At 43.1% G+C, this 22524-nt stretch overlaps 1 protein-coding gene across 9 annotated transcripts in view; it reads right to left on the bottom strand.

Moving 5' to 3' along the window:
* Window positions 1-22524, bottom strand: part of LOC137373923 (calcium/calmodulin-dependent protein kinase type II delta chain) — a 485051-nt gene that overhangs the window by 284794 nt on the left and 177733 nt on the right. For all 9 annotated transcript variants that reach the window (XM_068039605.1, XM_068039544.1, XM_068039577.1 and 6 more), the window contains exon 3: window positions 9382-9441. In XM_068039605.1, coding sequence (XP_067895706.1) covers window positions 9382-9441 — 60 coding nt within the window. The remainder of the gene's footprint in view (window positions 1-9381; window positions 9442-22524) is intronic.

Here is a 22524-nt window from a genome sequence, read left to right as displayed (position 1 = left end):
CTTTGTGTATACAAATAATGGATATAATGCTCGTTTCAGAACCCAGATGCAACATCAATTTAGTAACACAGAATTTACCCTCAAGGCAGTCAACAACAACTTGCATTCACATAGCACCTTTAACATAATAAAATGTCATAGGGTGCTTCACAGGATCATTATAAACAAAATTTGAAACTGAGCCAGATAGAACCATAGAAAAATTACGGCACAGAAGGCGGTCATTCAAACTGGCGTGTCCGTACCGGTCGAAAAAAAACTAGCCACCCAATCTAATTCCACCTTCCAGCATCTGGTCCATAGCCTTGCAGGTTACAGCACTTCAGCAATTCTTTTAAAAGAATTGAGGGTTTCTGCCTCCACCACTGATCCAGGCAGTGAATTTCAGACACCCACCACCCTCTGGGTGAAAAAGTTCTTCCTCATGTCCCCTCTAATCCTTCTACCAATCACCTTAAATCTGTGCCCCCTGGTAATTGACCTCTCTGCTAGGGGAAACAGGTTCTTCCTGTCTGCTCTATCTAGGCCCCTCATAATTGTGTACACCTCAATTAAGTCACTCCTCAGCCTCCTCTGTTCAGAAGAAAACAACCCTAGCCTATCCAATCTTTCCTCATAGCTGCAACTTTCATTGCCTGGCAACATTCTTGTAAATCTCCTCTGTACTTTCTCCAGAGCAATTATGTCCTTCCTGTAATGTGGTGACCAGAACTGCACGCAATACTCCAGCTGTGGCCTAACCAGCATTTTATACAGTTCCAGCATTACATCCCTGCTTTTGTGTTCTATACCTCAGCCAATAAAGGAAAGCATTCCATGTGCCTTCTTCACCACTCTATCTACCTGTCCTGCCACCTGTGGTCATGAACTGCAAGGTCTCTCACTTCTTCTCCCCCTCTCAATATACTCCCCATTATTGTGTATTCCCTCACTTTATTTGCCCTCCCCAAATGCATTATCTCACACTTCTCTGGATTGAATTCCACTTGCCACTTTTCCACCCACTCAACCAAATCATTGATATCATTCTGGAATCTACGGCTATCCTCTTCACTATCAACTACAAGGCCAATTTTTGTGTCATCAGCAAATTTCCTAATCATGCCTCCCACATGAAAGTCCAAATCATTAATGTATAACACAAACAGCAAGAGACCCAACACTGACCCCTGTGGAATGCTACTGGAAATAGCTTTCCATTCGCAAAAACATCCATCAACTACGACCCTTTGTTTCCTGTCACTCAGCCAATTTTGGATCCAACCTGCCACATTCCCCTATATCCCATGGGCTTTAATTTTACTGACCAGTCTGCCATGCGAGACCTTGTCAAATGCCTTACTAAAATCCTTATAGACCACATCGACTGCACTACCCTCATCAATCCTGCTTGTTACTTCCTCAAAAAACTCAATTAAGTTAGTAAGACATGACCTTCCCTTAACAAATCCATGCTGACTATTCCTGATTAATCCGTGCCTTTCTAAGTGGCAGTTTATCCTGTCCCTCATAATTGATTCTAACAATTTACCCACCTAGATCAGACTGACTGCCCTATAATTATTTGGCCTATCCCTCGCAGCCTTTTTAAACAATGGTACAATGTTTGCAGATCTCCAATTGTCTGGTACCTCGCTTGTATCTAGTGAGGATTTGAAGATGATCCTCAGCGCATCCGTTATTCCCTTCCTGGCTTCCTTTAACAATCTGGGATGCAATCTATCCAGCCCTGACGATTTATCCACTTTCAAGGATGTCAGACCCTCTAGTCCTACTTCTCTCATTATGCTTATCGTATCTAATATTTCACACTCCTCTTTAACAACAATGTCTGCATGAACCCTCTCCTTTGTGAAGACAGAGACAAAAATCTAATCGAGAATCCTGCCCACATCTTCTGCATCTACACATAAGTTCCCTTGTAAATCTCGGATAGGCTCTACCCTTTCATTAGTTATTCTCTTGCTCTGAATGTACTGTCATGCTTGGCCCTAACCTGCCAAGAATGAGGCATGTTAATTTTGATCAACATTGATTTTAAGTTGTTACTGGAGTGAAGAAAAGACCTGTTAAACAGAACAGCCGTGGCAGGAAAGGATATTTGCATATTAACAGACAGTGATTGGAAGGACGAAGAACTATTCCCTGACACATTCAACCCACAATGGACCTTGATCACCGGGTATTGTGTGAAAGAGACTGCTAAGGTGATACAATCCAAGACATGGTCAGACCAGTTAGTCACATGACTAACCTGCTTGGCAGCCTGGGGTTTTCTGAATTGTACAAACAGTTTGGACTAAGAAAGACTATTTGCTCCTGGACTGAGATCTCTCCTGTCTGCTCCCATCTCTTTCTCACAAGCCACTGAAGACACATGAACTCCAAGAGAGAAAAGCCTCCTACAGCGAACAAAGTTTAAGTATGATACTTAAAGAACTGTGGGTGGCACAGTGGTTAGCACCGCAGCCTCACAGCTCCAGCGACCCGGGTTCAATTCTGGGTACTGCCTGTGCGGAGTTTGCAAGTTCTCCCTGTGACCGTGTGGGTTTCCGCCGGGTGTTCCGGTTTCCCCCACAGTCAAAGACTTGCAGGTTGATAGGTAAATTGGCCATTGTAAATTGCCCCTATTCTAGGTAGGTGGTAGGAGAATGGTGGGGTGTAGTAGGGAATATCGGATTAATGTAGGATGAGTATAAATGGGTGGTTGTTGGCCGGCACAGACTCGGTGGGCCGAAGGGCCTGTTTCAGTGCTGTCTCTCTAAATAAAAACAAAAAAAAATAAAAAAACTCTTCAGATATTGCCTCAAAACCTATCACTTTATTTTTTTCTTCTGCTCTTTTTTGTCTCTATTTTGCATATGTGCATCGCGTATGCATGCGAGCGTGGGCGCGCCATGTGTCCATAGGTGTCAACCAAATTAGAGTTTAAGTTTAATAAATTTCAATCTTTCTTCTTTAAACCCAAGAAAACCTGTTTGTGCTAGTTTTTTTGCCTTATAATTGGAAAGCGGTGAACAAGGATTCACCAAAGGGGAACTAAAAACAGTGTGTTTAAAATTAAACCCGATTACAGTAAAACCAGGTGAAGGCCGAAAGGGACCCCTAGATACCTTCCTCACCAGGTCGCAACAGCACTGATAAAACATCTTTGGGTTTCCCTGATTTTACCTGCCAATAATTTTTCATGTCCTCTCTTTGCTTTTCTAATTTCCTTTTATACTTCACCCCTGCACTTTCTATACTCCTCTCGGCTTTCTAAAATATTAAGATTTTTGTGATCCTCATAAGCTTTCTTTTTCTGCTTTAACTTACCTTGTAAGCTTCTAGATAACCGGGGGCTCTAGATTTGGCCGCGTCAGCCTTTATCTTTGTGGGACATGCCTACACTGTGCCTGTAGTAGCTCACTTTTGAATGCCTCCCACTGGTTTGTCACTGATTTTCCTTCAAGTAGCTGTATCTAGTCCACTTTCGCCAGGTCACCACTCAGTTTCATAAAATTTGCCTTCCCCAATTTAGAACTTTCACTCCTGTTTTATCTTTGTCCTTTTCCATGATTATGCTAAAACTAACTGTATTATGGTCACTATCTCCAAAATGGTCACCCACTGTTACTTCATCCAATTGCTCAGCTTCATTACCGAAGACTAAATCTAGAATTGCATCCCCTCTCATTGGACTTGTTACGCGCTGGCTAAAAAGGTTCTCTTGAACACAGTTCAAGAATTTTGGCCCTTCTGTGCCCTTCACACTGTTTGTATCCCAGTTGATAATGGGGTAGTTGAAATCCCCAACTATTATTGCCCTATAGCTTTTGCACTCAGAGATTTGTCGACATATTTGTTCTTCTACCTCCCTCTCACTATTTGGGGGGTCGATATTACACTTTTAGTAGTGTGGCTGTCCCTTTTTTATTTCTGAGCTCCATCAATATGGCCTCATTTGATAATTTGTTTAGCATATCATCCCTCCTCAAAGCTGTTATTGATTCCTTAACTAATAATGCTACACCCCCTCCTTGTTTATCCCCCTCTCTATCCCACCTGAAAACTCTATATCCAAGGATGTTGAGCTGCCATTCTTGGCTGAAAGAGGGGCAAGTTTCCATTATAGCAATGATATTGTGTTGTCATGTGTCTATCTGTGCCCTCAGCTCATTGGATTTATTTACTATACTCCTTGCAATTAAATAAATACCCTTTAACACTGCCATATTCCTGTGCTGCACACTTTTTAACCTTTGCTTCTTCTGTGTTTCAGAGTCACTCGCTAATTTTCTGTCTCCTGTTCCCTGCCTTGAAATTGTCCTAGCTAAGACTGCGCTCAGGTTCCCATCCCCCTGCCAAACTAGTTTAAACCATCCCCAACAGCACTAGCAAACCTTCCTGCAAGGATATTTGTCCCAGTCCTGCTCAGGTGTAGACCATCTGGCTTGTACAGGTCCTACCTTCTCCAGAACTCTGCGCCAGAAATCCCTCCTGCACCATCTCTCCAGCCACATATTCATCTGGTGTATTTTCCTATTTCTATACTCACTAGCACGTGGCCATGGAAGTAATGCGGAGATTACTACTTTTGAGGTCCTGCTTGCTAATCTCATTCTTAACTTCCTGAACACATCCTGCAGGACCTCATCTCTCTTTCTTCCTATATCGTTGGTACCAATGTGGACCACGACGTCTGGCTGTGTACCCTAACCCTCCAGAATGCTCTGCAGCTGCTCGGTGATATATATCCATGACCCTTGCACCAGGGAGGCAACATACCATCCTGGAATCACGTCTGTGACCACAGAAATGCTTATCTGTTCCCTAACTAGAATCCCCTATCGCTATTGCTCTTACCCTTTCTCCTCCCTCCCTTGCACAGCTGAGCCATGCATGGTGCTTTGGTCATGACTCTCGCTGCACTTCCAAAGGAACCCTCTCTCCCATTGGTACTCAGAACTGAATACCAGTTAGAAAATGGGATGCCCTCCAGGGACTCCTGCATTACCTGCCTTGACCTTCTTGCCTGTCTGGCAGCCACCCAGTCCCTCTCTGCCTGTGCTCTCTGTAAAAAAAGGATATTAGGGAAATGACTTAAAGCTTTATCAAAGAGGTAGGCTTTAAGCAGCATCTGACAAGGAAGAAATAGAAGAAGCAATAGAGTTTTAGGGAGGGAATTCCAGAGCTATGGCCTAGGCAACTGAAGGCACAGCAACCAATGATGGAGCAATTAAAATCTGGAATACTGAAGAGGCCAGAATTACAGGAGTGCAGATATCTTGGAGAGTTGTAGGAGATTACAGAGATAGGGAGAGGCAAGGCAGGCCATGGAGGGACTTAAAAACAAAGATGAGAATTTCAAAACTGAGGCGCTACTTAACCAGGAGTCAATGTAGGTCAGTGAGCAAGGGGATGGGACTTCATGGAACATGGCAGTAGAGTCTTGGATGACCTCAAGTTTAGAGGGTAGAATGTGAGAGACCAGCCACAAGTGCATTGGAATAGTCAAATCTACAAGTAACAAAGCCATGGATTAGGGTTTCAGTAGATGAGCAGGATGGAGTTGGGCGCTGATACAGAGGTAGAAATAGGTGCTTTTAATGGTGCAGATATGTGGTTGGAAGTTGATCTTGGGGTCAAGTATAAGACCAAAGTTGTAAACAGCCTAGTTCAGCCTCAAACAGTTGCCAGGGAGAGCAGTGGAGTTGGTGGCTACAGAACAGAGACTGTAGCAGGGACCAAAGGCAATGGTCTTCCCAATATTTTGCTGGAGCAACTTTCTACTCAGCCAGTACTGGATGTCTAAGAAGCAACCTGACAATTGAGACAATTTAATGGAAGGGTCGAGAGAGGTGCTGGAGAGGAAGAGCTGGGTGCCTCAGTGTACTTGTAGAAAGTGACCTTGTGCTTTCAGATGATGTCAGTGAAATAGCGTGTAGATGTGAAATAGGAGCGGCTAAGGATAGATGAACCAACCCTAAAGATCATCTACCAAAAAAAAAGTTACTTACCTGTAAAACACCATCCCAATCACTGGTGCTGTCGGCCCTCCAGCCCTAAGATTCTCGATTCCTCTATTTCCCTCCCCCATGGCTTCAGCTCCCAAATTCAAATACCCCTTCCCCAGTCTTTGGCCCCAATCTCCCTCCTCCTCTCCCCAATATCTAGCTGCTATATGATGCTACCACCCCAACAAACCCAAGAGCAGCACTTACTTTTGAGCTGGCAGTATCCCCATCTTCCTTCACTTACCTGATTGGAGTTCCTCCTAAAGTGCCACCTCTATGAGAATGACTTTCAAGATCCAGTATCTGGGACTCCTCAGACCTGACAGTGTGTATGCAGGGTAACTGCCCTGTGAAGGGGTGGGATGCCCAAAAATAGGTGCTCCTGAGTTTCAAAGACTAGGTCAGACATACGTAATATTGTGCATTCCTTTACCTATCTATTTAAGTTTTAAAGTTCAGAATTACAGCAAGGTGGTATTCAAATGGAGGCAGAGATCTGGTATTTAGCAGTAATAAGGTGGGGCAGTAGTAAGTCCTTTGGTCCTCTTAACAGTCCTGCACTTTGAAGTTGGGATAATTCTCTTTTTCTTTTGGATAGAACTGGAAGATGGTCTTCGTTCACATGGGGAATAGTCCTGGGGCTAGATTTTCCCTCCAGGGGTAGGAAAGAGAGATCAGGACTGTTTTACGGTACAGAACTCACCCCTGGGGGGGGCGAACAGTTACTCATTGGGATTTTCATGCGGGCGCCCCCTTAATTGGCATGGAGACAGGTGGAAAGTGAGCTTAGTAATCCCAAAGTTTAAAATCATACGTATTTAAACTGGAAATAATTGGTGCAACAATGCACAACCTTTATAATGTAAAAAAAAGCTTTATCGAGATCTGGTATTTAGCAGTAATAAGATGGGGCAGTAATAAGTGCTTTGGTGCTCTTGAAACAGTCCTGCACTTTGAAGTTGGTATAATTCTCTTTTTTTTTTAAGCAAGAGATCTCTGATTGCAGCAACTTTTTGTACAAATTGGGCCTAAATCAAGAATCAGCATGACGTTGCTAAATTATATCAGCAATCAGCACCACAGAATGGAGAACAGGCATTCCACATCCCACTCTACTCAGTTCTCGGTGCTCATCTCACCAGAGGCTGCAACATTCTCCTGGGCAGGAACAAACAACAAAGCAGATGGGATTATGCCTCTTAGCAGAGTTCTGGGAGCTGGTTCCCTCCCTCTCAGCAGCAGAGTTGTTAACCCAGGTGAACCTTAGGTTGAAACAAATAAGATAAACTGCAATTCGAAACACATACCAACCCAAGAAGATAGTTGAAGAAGCATCCCAAGGCCCATGCTCAACATCGCAACATGATGAGGTATAATGATGTGATAAATATAATTCAATTAAAAATGATCTAAATGGAGGATAAAATTCAAGGGAATTTCTTAACTCCCTAGGAAAGATTACATTGCAAGATATTATTCAACCCAAGTACCTAATAAAAGAAAGAAAATACAGCCCGAGAAGGTAATATACATCCCACAACAATATACAGGCTAAATATAGTTGCAATGTAGACATAGCTAGAAATATAAATAGAATTTGTTACACCAGCATATGAAACTGTCTCATTACCCATGACTTAAGGAAATAAACAGCAATGTTAACACATTTCTTTAAAATAACAAGTCTGATTACAGTAATTACAACAATAAGCATGGGTTCCGTCAGACTAACATCTCTCAACATTCCAAAGTGGTTCCATGCTGCCACCTGGGATGCACTGAGATTTATAAATTATTAGGTTCTAATCTCTTTCCGAAAGAGAATCCCCAGACGCCACCTAAATAAAACTAGATTTTTTTTTTAAAAAGGGGTGGGAAGCAGCTATTAATATACCAAAGCTCCAATAATACTCTGAACCCAACACGGTTACTGGAAGCTCCCTAAAATATAAGCTTCCAATGGGAATCCATGGATGCAAGGGCCCTGTGGCTCCATGAGGTTTTAAAGTTTCTGCCTGGACCAGGCATACCATACATGAGGTTTCCTCATGTTGTTTCTGGGTCTTTGGCCAACCATTTCAGACCTGTGTCTTCTAGTTACCAACCCTGCCACCACTGGAAACAGTTTCAACTTATTTATTATACAGCCACAATCCATCCATCTTTTTGCCAAAATGTATGTACATTTTGTGAGCAATGCCAAGACATAAACAGAACTGAAACTTAGGTGGAAAGTAAATTACTTTAGAAGAAAATTAAATTGATGTTGAAAGTGTTATAACGGTACTTGTATATTTTTAAAGTTTTTTTGAGGACTCGTGTATTTTATAATTATGGACATTTTCAGTTTTCCCAAATAAACAAGGATTCCATGGACTGGAGTCATTGAAAGGACACTAAGAGGTCTTGTTTGAAAACAACATTTACTGGAAGTCATCTGTCTTCAGATAAATACCCAGCAGGGCTTTTTAACTTGGGGGAGATGTTTACAGAGAAGTGGCATGTCAAAATTTATAGGGGTCAGTAGGCTTGACACTTGAGATATTGCTTTTGGTTTCGCTTTAGACAGTGCGTTGGGGTGTGAACTGTTTTGAAGGCAGTTGGTGAAAACCAGCCAAGAGAGCAGTCATCATCAATACACTCTTCCATCTCTTTGAGAACTTCCTGAGAATCAAGTGCAAGAAAGAGAAACTGATGCTGCATTTCGCCAGAAAAGCCCGCCAGAAACCCGTTGTCGCATTTCTCCTGGAAAGCCTGCCAAAGTGATCTTCAACGTTGCCTGAAAAGAAGTGTTCTAGAAAGATCCCAGTGACAATGTGTATACGGGACACCAAACCAAAAAGGGACAACTGACATCTTTCCATATTTTCTCTTTTTTCTTCAAGAATTAGCAAGTATTTGGCTGAAGTATTCTTTTTTGTCTCTTTTTTGTAACAGAGCTCTAAAGAGAAAGTCTCTTTTTTTCGGTTAACGTGTGTGTGTGTGTGTGTGTGTGTGTGTGTGTGTGTGTGTGTGTGTGTGTGTGTGTGTGTGTGTGTGTGTGTGTGTGTGTGTGTGTGTGTGTTCGTGCGAGGGGCTATGGTAAAAGGGAACTTACATATTTCACTCTACGTTAATGCGTTGCTTCAATACTGGTTAAGTCTTATTTTATAATAGACTAATAATTTTGTTCTTTATTAAAGAAACCTGATTGGTGTATTTTTAACCCAGAATAAAATAGAGTCTATGATTAAACATATTGGGTAACCATAGCAGGGTAAGTATTTAAATATATGTTGTGACCTGTGGAGAAGTGGAACTAGGAAAAACAGTGCATTCCTCCCAACTCAGTTGTAACAGTTTAATTGTAACAACAGTTTCAGAAAGATATTTTAAAAATGCTTACCAATATTGGGGTGCTTTAAAAGTCGACAAATCCGAGCCTCTCTCTCCAACTTCTGATGATCTGAATCAAGAGAAAACAAATTGAATTTATTTGGAATACAATAATCAATGCCCAGTAATGAAAAATCAAAGGCCAAGATGACATGCGGATAGGAAATCTGTTGTTTCTCTTCAGTTAACTAAAATGGAACAAACTACATTAAACTGTTAACTACAATGTCACAAAAGAAAAACCATATTAGAGATCGCTTTTCAGTTTGCCTTTTTTCATAAATGGATGTAGTCCTCGAAGGGATCAATTTTTATTAAACCAAAATAAAGCACAGCGAGGAAAGGGAAAAATGCCCATTAATTTTATCTACAGTTAACAGGCATTCCTTCCCTGACAAATGTGCACCACATGCTCCATCCCACTCTGCCCAATCAGTCCTTGGCCTCTTATACTGTTCCAATGAAGCTCAATGCAAGCTCGAGCAACAGCACCTCATTTTTCTCCTCGGCACTTTACAGTCGTCCAGCCACAACATTGAGTTTAACAAGTTTACATCTCAACCACAGCTCCCATTTTCTTTTCAACAGCAAATGCTAGTAATGGGAGTGAAGGAGGTGGGGGCTGGTAATTGGGATGGTGATCCTCTATTGGTACACAGCTGAAGGGGTGGTCTGCACCACCTTTTCTCTGCAACACTGCTGGGGCACAGAAACCCTCTCCACTTTTGTCAGATTTTCACTCATTCTGCTCTTCTGCTGTAAATATTTACAGCTCCTCTGAAACCAACTTTTGTTTCTTTACTTATCCTATCATCTACCTTGTGTCTTGCACCATCACTTGTCATTTAATCATTCCTGCCCTCAACCGTATCAGAGACCTTCCTCTTTTGTCCTTTCCATGCGCCCTTTTCCCCTGGCTATGTATCAGTTTAAAAGCTGTTAATCTCCAATATCTTCCTATTCTGATAAAAAGTTATTCACCTGAAATGTTACTTCTGTTTCTCTCTCCACAGATGCCATCTGACCTGCTGAGAGTTTCCATCATTTTCTATTTTTATTTCAGATTTTCAACATCTGCAGTATTTTGCTTGGGAGGTGCTGTCAAAGAAGCCATAGCAATTAGCTACACCATCCTGTAGATAGTGCATAACTGTTCCTTTTGTGAGCATGACAAGTATGAAATAAAGTGAACTGGAGCAATTAACAATTGTTAAAATGAACTGATAAACTTCAAATATGGACACACCTTTGCTGCAGACAAGATGGAGTGAGAGATCAGATGACCTCTCCTGTACTGCAAATAAACAGTATGACTGTTGGAGGCTAAACCCATCATCACGTCTGTACTAATCCTGGGAAAGGGATATTAAAATGCTATACGGACCATTCAATGCTAAATGGCTCCTATCTTACAGAATTGGGTTGACAAAGGCCTGCGCGTACAGAGAGACTCTGGATTTAAAGCCAAGATAATAGGTGGGAGATAACACCACTTTATACGCCACATTCAAAACCCACTGTGTAGCAACGGCCACATGATTAAAGACATTGTATGAACACATCGGGGAGAAAATCTATGGTCACCTGACCGAAACTCAGCCTGATGAGGTTTTTTCTTTTTGAAAAAGAGCTCTCTGAAAGACAGTCAGAAAGACAGCCAGCAAGAAAGCTGAGAAATCCATTCTAACCAAGGAGACCCTGCCTGTAGCATCTTTAAACCACAGAGGCAGAGACTGCAAGCTGACCTTGAAAACTCCCCACTTGAGAATTTGTAACAGGTTTCTCACTACTGATTTTGACTGACCCTTAACCAGAGAAGTCTGTAATGCTTCAGTGAACCAAGAAAAGGAACACCAGGCCTGCACCGCTGTTGAAAAAATTCCTCCCAGAAAACCAAGAAATTTTTAAAGTGAACTTTGTTTTCACAACAATCGGACTTACATGCACGCTATCCTCTAATCTCCATTTCTTCTTGCAAGTGTGTGCAAGTGTATGTATGTATGTATGTATAAGTGGGTGAGGTTGCGAATATTTTTGGGGTATTGTTTAATAAATAATTTATCCTTCTTTTAATCCTACAAGAAAACATGTCATTTGTCTGTTTATTTGACCTCTAAAACATTCAGGGATTACAACAATTTTTTTTTCTTTTAAAAAGAAAGCAACGTCTACAATCAGTTGAGAGGTGAAAAGGGGAAGCCATCCACACCATCTCCCGGCTGTCCATAACATAGTGCAACCACCATGTATCAATGGTGAAGAGCATGTTTAAGGTGCCAGATGGGCTGCTAATCAAGTGGACTGCTTTGTCCTGGATAGTTTTGAGTTTCAACTACTGTTGCAGCTGCACCATCCAGGCAAGTGGAGATTATTCCATCAGACTGCTGGCTTGTGCCTTGTAGGTAGTGCAGAGGCTTTGGGAATTCAGATGGTGAGAACACACAGCCTGCTCTAGTAGCTACAGCATTTATATAGCTGAACCAGTTAAGTTTCTGGTCAAATGTTAATGCTGGGGGATTTAGCAATTGTATTACTGCTGAATACCATGAGGAGGTCGTTGGACTCTCTTGTTGGAGACAGTCATTGCCTGGCAGTTGTGCAATGTGAATTTTACTTGACATTTATCAGCCCAAGCTGGGATTTTGTGTAGGTTTTGCTGCATGTGGGCATGGACTGTTTAATTAGTGAGAAATTGCAAACGAAGCTCATTTCAATTAGCACCACTTCTGACCTTATGATGGAGAGAAAGACATTGATGAAGCAGCTGAAGATAGTTGGTCGAGGACACTGCCCTGAGGACCAATGATGTCCGGGCACATAATTTAAGTTTCACACTAATACTGAAGAAAACTTTGACAGTATGAAACAGAGAGAAGCTTTCACAATGACCAAAGTCTAACACAAATGAATGAGCGCCTTAATTCTGTATGTGCATTAGAAGGAGGTCAATATCTTTTAAGTTCACAGAGAATTAGCAAAAGCTGATTGCCCATTATTGATTCTGAAGGTTAACTGGTCTTTCAACAGCAATTACTAAAAATGCTATTGCTTCAAGGAGAGATTCAAACTTACTTAATTGCAAGGTTAAAGCCGCCAAACAACGTACACCTTAACCATAAAATAAACAACGGCCCGAAATTGGTGGGGTTTTGTCAAATTTGTCAGCATTCATGTCATTTCCCCCCCACCTTTAATTAACATAGAAATCCTGTAGTTGCAGTCTGTCATTCACTGCTCCGCCACAGGCTGCACTGTGGACTCCCAATCACCGGAGCCGCAATCAGTGAAATCAAATGCTCTGACACGAACTTCCCCTTTACCACCCTCATATCGCTGTTAGAAATCACATAATAATTTAACCCTTTTTCAATGAGGTAAAACTAGATTTGTAATGGAAATCTCAGTAATAATGAACTGATCTGGCCCTAAAAGTATTATATTTGTGGAATGCTATTAAATGTCTCCATTATGATTAATTACTACATTTTTGAAACTAGATTAAAATAATTTTTAAAAATTTGTTCAGGAAATGGAAGGGAGGGAGGAACTCAAGAAAATTACAATCACCAGGGAAGTGGTACTGAACAAATTGTTGGAGCTGTGGGCTGACAAGTCCCCGAGTCCTGATGGACTTCATCCCAGGGTGTTAAAAGAAGTGGCTAGTGAGATAGTTGGTGCGTTACTTTTAATTTTCCAAAATTCCCTAGATTCAGGGAAGGTTCCGTTAGATTGGAAAAGAGCGAAAGCAACTCCTTTATTCAAACAGGGAGGGAGACAGAAAGCAAACAACGACAGGCCAGTTAGCTTAACATTTGTCTTAGGGAAAATGTTAAAAGCTATTATTAACGATGCTATAGCTGGACATGCAGAAAAAAATCAAGGTGATCAGGCAGAGTCAACATGGTTTTGTGAAAGGGAAATGATGTTTAACCAATTTATTGGAGTTCTTTGAGGGAGTTACATGTACTGTGGATAAAGGAGAACCAGCGGATGTATTATACTTAGATTTCCAGAAGGCATTTGATAAGGTGCCACATCAAATGTTATTGCAGAAAATAAAAGCTCATATGTAACAGGAAACAGAGAGTAGGCATAAATGGGTCATTTTCTGGTTGGCAAGATGTAACGAGTGGTGTGCCACAGGGATCTGTGCTAGGGACTCAACTTTCTACAATTTATATAAATGAATTAGATGAAGGGACCGAAGGTATGGTTGCTAAATTTGCTGATGACACAAAGATAGGTAGGAAAGTAACTTGTGAAGAGGACATAAGGGGGCTACAAAGGGTTATAGATAGCAAAGGGCTATAGATAGGTTAAGTGGGTGGGCAAAGACCTGGTAAATGGAGTATAATGTGGGAAAGTGTGAAATTGTCCACTTTGGCAGGAAGAATAAAAAAGCATATTATCTAAATGGTGAGAGATTGCAGAGCTCTGAGATGCAGAGGGAACTGGGTGTCCTAGTGCATGAATCGCAAAAGGTTAGTATGCAGGTACAGCACATAATTAGGAAAGCTAATAAAATGTTATTGTTTATCACGAAGGGAATTGAATACAAAAGTAGGGAGTTATACAGGGCACTGGTGATACCACATCTGGAGTACTGTGTATAGTACTGGTCTCCTTATGTAAGGAAGGATATAAATGCGTTGGAGGCAGTACAGAGAAGGCTTACTAGACTAATACCTGGAATGGGCGAGCTATTTTACGAGGAAAGATTGGCTTGTATCTGCTGGAATTTAGAAGAGTAAGAGGTGACTTGATTAAAACATATAAGATCCTTAGGGGTCTTGACAGGGTGGATGTGGAAAGGATGTTTCCCCTTGTGGGAGAATCTAGAACTAGGGGTCACTATTTAAAAATAAAGGATCGCCCATTTAAGACTGAGATGAGGAGAAATTTTTTCTCTGAGAGGGTCGTGAGTCATAGAGTTGTACAGCATAGAAACAGGCCCTTCGGCCCACCGCGTCCATGCCGACCATAATACCTATCTATACTAATCCCACTTGCCTGCATTAATTCCATATCCCTCTATGCCTTGCTCCTTCAAGTACCTGTCCAGATGCCTCTTAAATGTTGCTACTGTTCCTGCCTCCACCACCTCCTCAGGCAGCTCATTCCAAATACCCACTATTCTTTGTGTGAAAAATTTACCCCTTTGATCCCCTCTAAACCTCCTCCCTCTCACCTTAAATCTATGCCCTCTAGTTTTAGTCACCCCCACCATGGAAAACAGACTCTGGCTATCTACCCTATCTATGCCTCGCATAATTTTATATATCTCTATCATGTCCCCTCTCAGCCTCCTTCGCTCCAGGGAAAACAGACCCAGCCTATCCAATCTCTCTTTATAACTCAAGCCCTCCAAATCAGGCAACATTCTTGTGAATCTTTTCTGCACCCTCTCTAGATTAATCACATCTTTCCTGTAGTGCGGCAACCAGAACTGCACACACTACTCCAAATGCGGCCTAACCAATGTTATGTACAACTGTAACATGACGTCCCAACTCTTGTACTCAAGGCCTCGAATGATGAAGGGAAGCATGCCGTACACCTTCTTCACCACCCTGTCTACCTGTGTTGCCACTTTCAGGGAACTATGTACTTGCACCCCAAGGTTTCTCTGCTCAACAACACTCCCCAGGGCCCTGCCATTCACTGTATATGTCCTGCCCTGGTTTAACTTCCCAAAATGCATTACTTCACACTTGTATGCATTAAATTCCATTTGCCAATCCCTTGCCCACTTTCCCAGTTGATCTATATCCTGTTGTAACCTTAGACAACCTTCTTCACTGCCCACTATACCACCAATTTTGGTGTCATCTGCAAACTTACTAATCATGTCCCCTACATTCACATCCAAGTCATTAATATATATGACAAACAACAGAGGGCCCAGCACCGATCCCTGCGGCACACCACTGGTCACAGGCCTCCAATCTGAAAAACAACCCTCCACTACCACCCTCTGCCTCCTATTACCAAGCCAATTTTGTATCCAATTTGCAAGCTCACCCTGTATCCCATGTGTTCGAACCTTCTGGACCAGCCTACCATGCGGGACCTTGTCTAAAGTCTTGCTAAAGTCCATGTAGACAACGTCCATCGCACTGCCCTCGTCAATCTTCTTGGTCACCTCCTCGACAAACTCAATCAAATTCGTGAGACATGATTTCCCACGCACAAAGCCATGCTGACTATCCCTAATCAGACCATGCCTTTCCAAATGCATATAAATCCTGTCTCTCAGAATCCCTTCCAATAACTTTTCCACCACTGATGTAAGGCGCACTGGCCTGTAGTTCCCTGGCTTATCCCTGCTGCCCTTCTTAAATAAAGGCACAACATTAGCTATCCTCCAGTCTTCCAGTACCTCACTTGTGGCTAACGATGATGCAAAAATCTTTGTCAGGGCCCCAGCAATCTCCTCCCTTGCTTCCCATAGCATCCTAGGATACACCTGGTCAGGCCCTGGGGATTTATCCACCTTAATGCGTTTCAAAACCTCCAACACCACCTCCTTTGTAATGTTGATATGCTCCAGGAGATTGCTGTTCCCTCCCTTGAACGCACTTGCTTCCATGACCTTCTCCACAGTAAATAGAGACGAGAAGTATTCATTTAAGACCTCGCCCATTTCCCATGGCTCCACACATAGATTACCACACTGATGCTTAAGGGGACGTACTCTCTCCCCAGCTACCCTTTTACTCTTAATATACAGGGGAGGCGGTGGTGTACTGGTATTGTCACTGGATTAGTAACCCAGAGACCCAGGGTATTGCTCTGGGGACATGGGTTCAAATCCCACCACAGCAGAAGGGGGAATTTGAATTCAATTAATAAATCTGGAATGAAAACGCGAGTCTAATGATGGCCATGAAACCATTGTCGATTGTTGTAAAAATCCATCTGGTTCACTAATGCCCTTTAGGGTAGGAAATCTGCTGCCCTTACCTGGTCTGGCCTACATGTGACTCCAGACCCACAGAAATGTGGTTGACTCTTACATGCCCTCTGAAATGGCCTAGCAAGCCACTCAGTTGTATCTAACTGCTAGCACTGTGGGTGTACCTACACCACATGGACTGCAGCAGTTCAAGAAGGCAGCTCACTGCCACCTTTTCAGGGGCAATTAGGGATGGGCAATAAATGCTGGTTGGCCAGCGACGCCCACATCCCATGAATGAATAAAAAAAAAAATACTTACAGAATCTTTTAGGATTCTCCTTTATCTTATCTGCCAGGGAAATCTCATGGCCCCTTTTCGTCCTCCTAATTTTCTTCTTAAGTGTACTCCTACATCCCCTATACTCTTCGAGGGACTCGCTTGATCCCAGCTGCCTATACCTGACATATGCCTCCTTCTTTGTCCTGACCAGACCCTCGATATCCCTCGTCAACCAAGGTTCCCTAAACTTGCCAGCCTTGCCCTTCCTATCTCACTTTTAAAAGCCTCCCATTTGCCAAATGTCCCTTTACCTGTAAACAGACTCTCCCATTCAACCTTTGAGAGTTCCTGTCTGATGCCATCGAAATTAGCCTTCCACTAATTTAGGACTTCAACTTGAGGACCAGTCCTATCCCTTTCCATAACTATCTTGAAGCTAATAGAGTTATGGTTACTGGTCACAAAGTGCTTCCCCACTAACACAGTGGCGCGCAGTGGTTAGCACCGCAGCCTCACAGCTCCAGGGACCCGGGTTCGGTTCTGGGTACTGCCTGTGCGGAGTTTGCAAGTTCTCCCTGTGTCTGCGTGGGTTTTCGCCGGGTGCTCCGGTTTCCTCCCACATCCAAAGACTTGCAGGTGATAGGTAAATTGGTCATTGTAAATTGCCCATAGTGTAGATAGGTGATAGGGAATATGGGATTACTGTAGGGTTAGTATAAATGGGTGGTTGTTGGTCGGCACAGACTCGGTGGGCCGAAGGGCCTGTTTCAGTGCTGTATCTCTAAATAAAAAACATCAACCACCTGCCCATCCTCATTTCCTCAGAGGAGGTCGAGCGTAGCCCCTTCTATAGTAGGGTCATCCACATACTGCTTCAGAAAACTATCCTGGACACACTTAACAAATTATTCCCCATCTGATCCCTTAGCACTAAGGCAGTCCCAGTCAATATTAGGGAAGTTATAATTACCTAGCATTACAACCCTATAATTCCTACACCTATCTGTGATTCCCCTACATATCTGCTCCTCCAATTCCCTCTGACTATTGGGGGGCCATTAGTATAATCCTATCAAAGTGATCACCCCTTTCTTATTTCTAAGTTCTACACATATGGCCTCGCTGGACATTCCACCTGGGATATCCTCTCTAAGTACTGCCGTGATGTCCTCCCTAATCAATAGTGCAACTCCCCCTCCTCTCTTACCTCCACCTCTGTCATGCCAGAAGTATCGGTACCCCAGAACATTGAGCTGCCAGTCCTGCCCATCCCTCAACCACGTAATAGCTATATCACAATCCCATGTACCAATCCATGCTCCGAGTTCATCCGCCTTACCTGTAAGGCTTTTTGCATTAAAGTAAATGCAGTTTAGCCTACCAAACCTTCCATGCTCCCTGTCCTACCCCTGCCCGGCCTGCCTACTGGACTTGCTTGCTTTAACCTCTACATTTGCCTCAACTATTTCATCAGAGTGACTACTACTTTGGGTCCCACTCCCCTGCAAGACAAGTTAAACCCTCCTGAGTAGTACAAGCAAACCTCCCCGCAAGGATATTGGTCCCCTTCCAGTTTAGATGCAACCCGTCCTTCTTATACAGGTCACCTCTGCACCAGACGAGATCCCAATGATCCAAGTAGCTGAAGCCCTCTATCCGACAACCAGCTCTTCAGCCACGCACCCATTTGCCTTATCCTCCTATTCCTACCCTCACTAGCACATGGCACAGGGAGTAATCCTGAGATTATAACCTTTGAGGTCCTGCTTTTTAACCTTCTGCCTAACTCCCTATATTTACTTTGCAGGACCTCATCTCTCTTCCTGCCAATGTCATGAGTACCAATATGGACCACGACCTCTGGCTGCTCACCCTCCCCTTTCAGAATGTCCTGCAGCCGCTCAGAGACATCCTTGACCCTAGCACCAACATACCATCCTGGAGTCTCGTTTGTGGCCACAGAAACGCCTATCTGCACCCTTTACGATAGAATCCCCCCATCACTGTAGCTCTTCCACCCCTTTTCCTCCCCTGCTGTGCAGCAGAGCCCACCGTGATGCCACGAACTTGGCTGTTGCTGCTTTCCCCTGGAGGTCTCCCACAACAGTATCCAAAGCGGTATATCTGTTTGAGAGGGGGATGGCCACAGGGGACTCCTGCACTACCTGCCTGCGCCTACTACTCCGCCTGGTGGTCACCCATCTCTTTTCTGCCTGGGCAGCCACTACCTGCGGTGTGACCACTTCACTAAACGTGCTATCCACGACGTCCTCAGCATCGCGGATGCTTCACAGTGAATCCACCCGCAGCTCCAGCTCCGTAATGCGGGTAGCCAGTAGCTGCAGATGGATACGCTTCCTGCACACATGGTCGTCAGGGACACTGGAAGCGTCCCTGATTTCCCACATAGCGCAGGAGGAGCAGAACACGGGGCTGAGCTCTCCTGTCATGACTTACCCTTAGGTTAATTAGTTACTCCCTGAATTAAAAATACTAATTACACTAGGGGCCTTGTTCTACCCACTCCAATCTAAAGTCCTTAAAAAAAACACTTTAGTAGTACTCACCTTATCACCAGAGGTTTTTTTTTCAACAAAAAAAAACAAACTTTCCCCTTATTTTTTTTAAAGATATTTAAATACACTAACAGCTGCTACTCACCAACCAATCACCTTGCAGCTCTCCTCTGACGTCACTATTGGCTTTTTTTTGTCAAAAACTGCGGCGCACAGAAGAGGTCTGACTGCTCTCTGCTCCCGGAAGGTAAGAGACTGGGCCTCGATCCTCGGGTTGGATTTATAGGCTCCGCTCTCGCCGTTCTCCCCACAGGTCCACTCTGCTCTGCTCCCCAGAAGGTAAGAGTCTTTGGAATTCTCTTCCTCAAAGGCGGTGGAAGCAGAGTCTTTGAATATTTTTAAGGCAGAGGTAGATAGATTCTTGATAAGCAAGGGAGTAGGTGGTTATCGGGGGTAAGTGGAAATGTGGAGTAATCAGTTCAGCCATGAACTTATTAAATGGCAGAGCAGGCTCAGAGGGCAGAGTGGCCTACTCCTGCTCCCAATTCATATGTTCGTATGATATTTTAGCTTCAACTTTAACCCCATGATTATCTCCCAATCTTTATTTCAGTCTCTAAAATTTTTTGTAAAGTGATTCGACTAATGGTGCTTTTCATTTCCTGGTTGGCGGCCTGTGAGAATTCATTTATGTAATTGGCTGCTTGGAAGCTTGATAACATCACAGGAGCTCGATGCTGGGAATCCCATTAAACAAAACTGCAACCAATTGCACATTGAGACAGTTAAAGTTCTCTCAATATAGACGGCTAGATCTGTTAGTGCAGTTTTCTTCACAAAATCCAGGCTAATAATTTTGGAAAGGAGTGCACAGAACAATGTTCAGACGAATTGAATTAATCTGTGTTTGAACATCACGTTTAGACACTTAACGATAGATGCCCAGCTCCAGCCTTCTGATAAGTTTAGAGGGTTATCTATTGTGCGTAGCTTTGTCTTTCTAAGCCTGTCACTTTATGATTAATGAGCAAATTCTCTGGGTAATTTGAACTCTGACCTCTACTTTGTCTCAATATACTGAATTAAGATCAATTTGAGGGAAACAAAATAATAATAAAGTAGTCTGAACCTATGGCCTGAAATTATGCCACAGGATAGTAGTTTATGAAAGGTTAACGTGTTCATCTGCAATTCATACTCTGCTATTTTAACAGTAACTTCAACTTCATTCAAGTCTTCACTAAAATAATGGAAAGGGGTATTACAGATGAGTTGATTATGTGTTTGGGAACTAAATTCAGGAGAGAGTAGGCATAAATGGATCATTTTCCAGTTGGCAAGATGCAATGAGTGTGTGCTGCTGGGATAGGTTCTGGGGCCTCAACTTTTTACAATTTATATAAATGACTTGGATGAAGGGACCGAAGTTACGGTTGCTAAATTTGCTGATGACACAAAGATAGGTTGGAAAGTAAGTTCTGAAGAGGACATAAGGAGGCTACAAAGGGATATAGATAGGTTAAGTGAGTGGGCAAAGTTCTGGCAAATGGAGTATAATGTGGGAAAGTATGAAATTGTCGATTTTAGCAGGAAGAATAAAAAAAGCATATTATCGAAATGGTGAGAGATTGCAGAGCTCTGGGATGCAGAGGGATCTGGGTGTCCTAGTGCATGAACTGAAAAAAGTTAGCACGCAGGTTCAGCAAGTAATTAGAAAGCTATTGGAATGTTATTATTTATTATGAAGGGAATCAAATACAAAAGGTAGGGAGGTTATGCTTCAATTATACAGGGCATTTGTGAGACCACATCTGGAGTACTGTGTGCAGTATCGGTCTCCTTATTTAAGGAAGGACGTAAATGCGTTGGAAGCAGTTCAAAGAAGGTTTACTAGACGATTAGCTGGAATGGGGTGGGTTGTCTTACGAGGGAACGTTGGACAGGCTGGGCTTGTATTCATTGGAATTTAGAAGAGTAAGAGGCGACTTGATTGAAACATACAAGATCCTGAGGGGTCCTGACAGGGCGGATGTGGATGTGGAAATGCTACTTGCCCTTGCAGGGGAATCTAGAACTAGGGGTCACTACTTTCAAAATAAGGGGTCGCCCATTTAAGACAGAGGAGAATTTTTTTTCTGAGGGTTGTGGGTCTTTGGATCTCTCTATCTCAAAAGGCAAAGGTAGATCAATTCTTGATAAGCAAGGGGGTGAAAGGTTATCGGGCGTAGGCGAGAATGTGGGGCAGGCTTGAGGGACTGACTGGCCTACTTCTGCTCCTAGTTTGTATGTTCGTATCCTGCAGTCTCAGGCAGAACCTCCATTCCCAGCAGTCAACTATCTTATTTTCTGAGCCTGTCTTTTCTGAAGCCTTTCTGCCTTGGTGGCTTTTCATCTGCAAAAGCTTCCCTCTTTGCAATCATAGATCAAAAACAACACAATGAATGTGAGGTATTTTATCAAATACCCAGACAAACCAACAAACTGATTATATATTCTCTGGAGAAAATATTTTAATCACCTTTCATCTCAACTTTCCCCCCCAAACGTGCATGGAAACATATTAGCCATGATTTTTCCTGGGTGGGGATGCATTCCCACTGGGTTGTGGTATGGACAGGGGCGGGTCGACAATCCCCATGGAGATCTCAATGCAAGGACCAGCCATTTTGTTATCTGGGTCACATTCAGATAATCCAGGAGAATCGTCCTTCAAAACCTAGCAGAACTGACATCAGGACTGGCAGGAAATCAGGTCAGAACGCTGAGAATGCCAAGGACCCAAAGGTCCTCAGCATAACGTCAGCACTTGGCAAGGGTGTTGATCGCTGATTCCAGAGGGCAGAGGGAGAGGCAAATCTAGGGCTGGGGTAGTCCAAGATCCTTAAAGGGCCTGGATGGAGAACTCCTGCTTCTCCTGGCGCACAAGGATTTTTCATAAATGTAATTTTTCAAAACTTATTTTGGTCTCTTCTGACCAGTCGCCACCTCTTGTCGTGCTTGATCTGTTTTAGACTGGGTGAGCCACCCATGATGCATCATTAAAATTGCAGTGAGGCACCGGTGGCGTTATTGGCCATGACTGTTCAATCTACATTAGGCCCCCCCTGCCTGTCGTTGGAACATCAGCCAACTCCAAAGTCAATGATGTTAAAATGGCGCCGGGAGGGAAGGGAGCAACGACAGGCTGGAAATGAACTCAGTTTAAGCTTAACCCCTCCGTGCCCCATTCCATCTGGGCAAAGCGGGATAAAACTGTGGTTATTATTTTCCAAATGATTTCTGTAGAAAAAGTTAAAATGTCCTGAAAGGTGACAGATCCCAAAAAGAGAAAATAGGGAGGCCTCAATTTCAGTATTAACTTAATCCAGTAATTTAATGGCTACGATAGTTAGCAGTTGCCATCATTATAACTGTGAAACTGATGGCTACTTCTGGCATCCGCACATGCGCAGTTAAACAA

This window comes from Heterodontus francisci, chromosome 1 (genome assembly GCF_036365525.1).
Source record: "Heterodontus francisci isolate sHetFra1 chromosome 1, sHetFra1.hap1, whole genome shotgun sequence".
Lineage (NCBI taxonomy): Eukaryota > Metazoa > Chordata > Chondrichthyes > Heterodontiformes > Heterodontidae > Heterodontus > Heterodontus francisci.
This window is presented reverse-complemented; position numbering and strand designations above follow the sequence as displayed.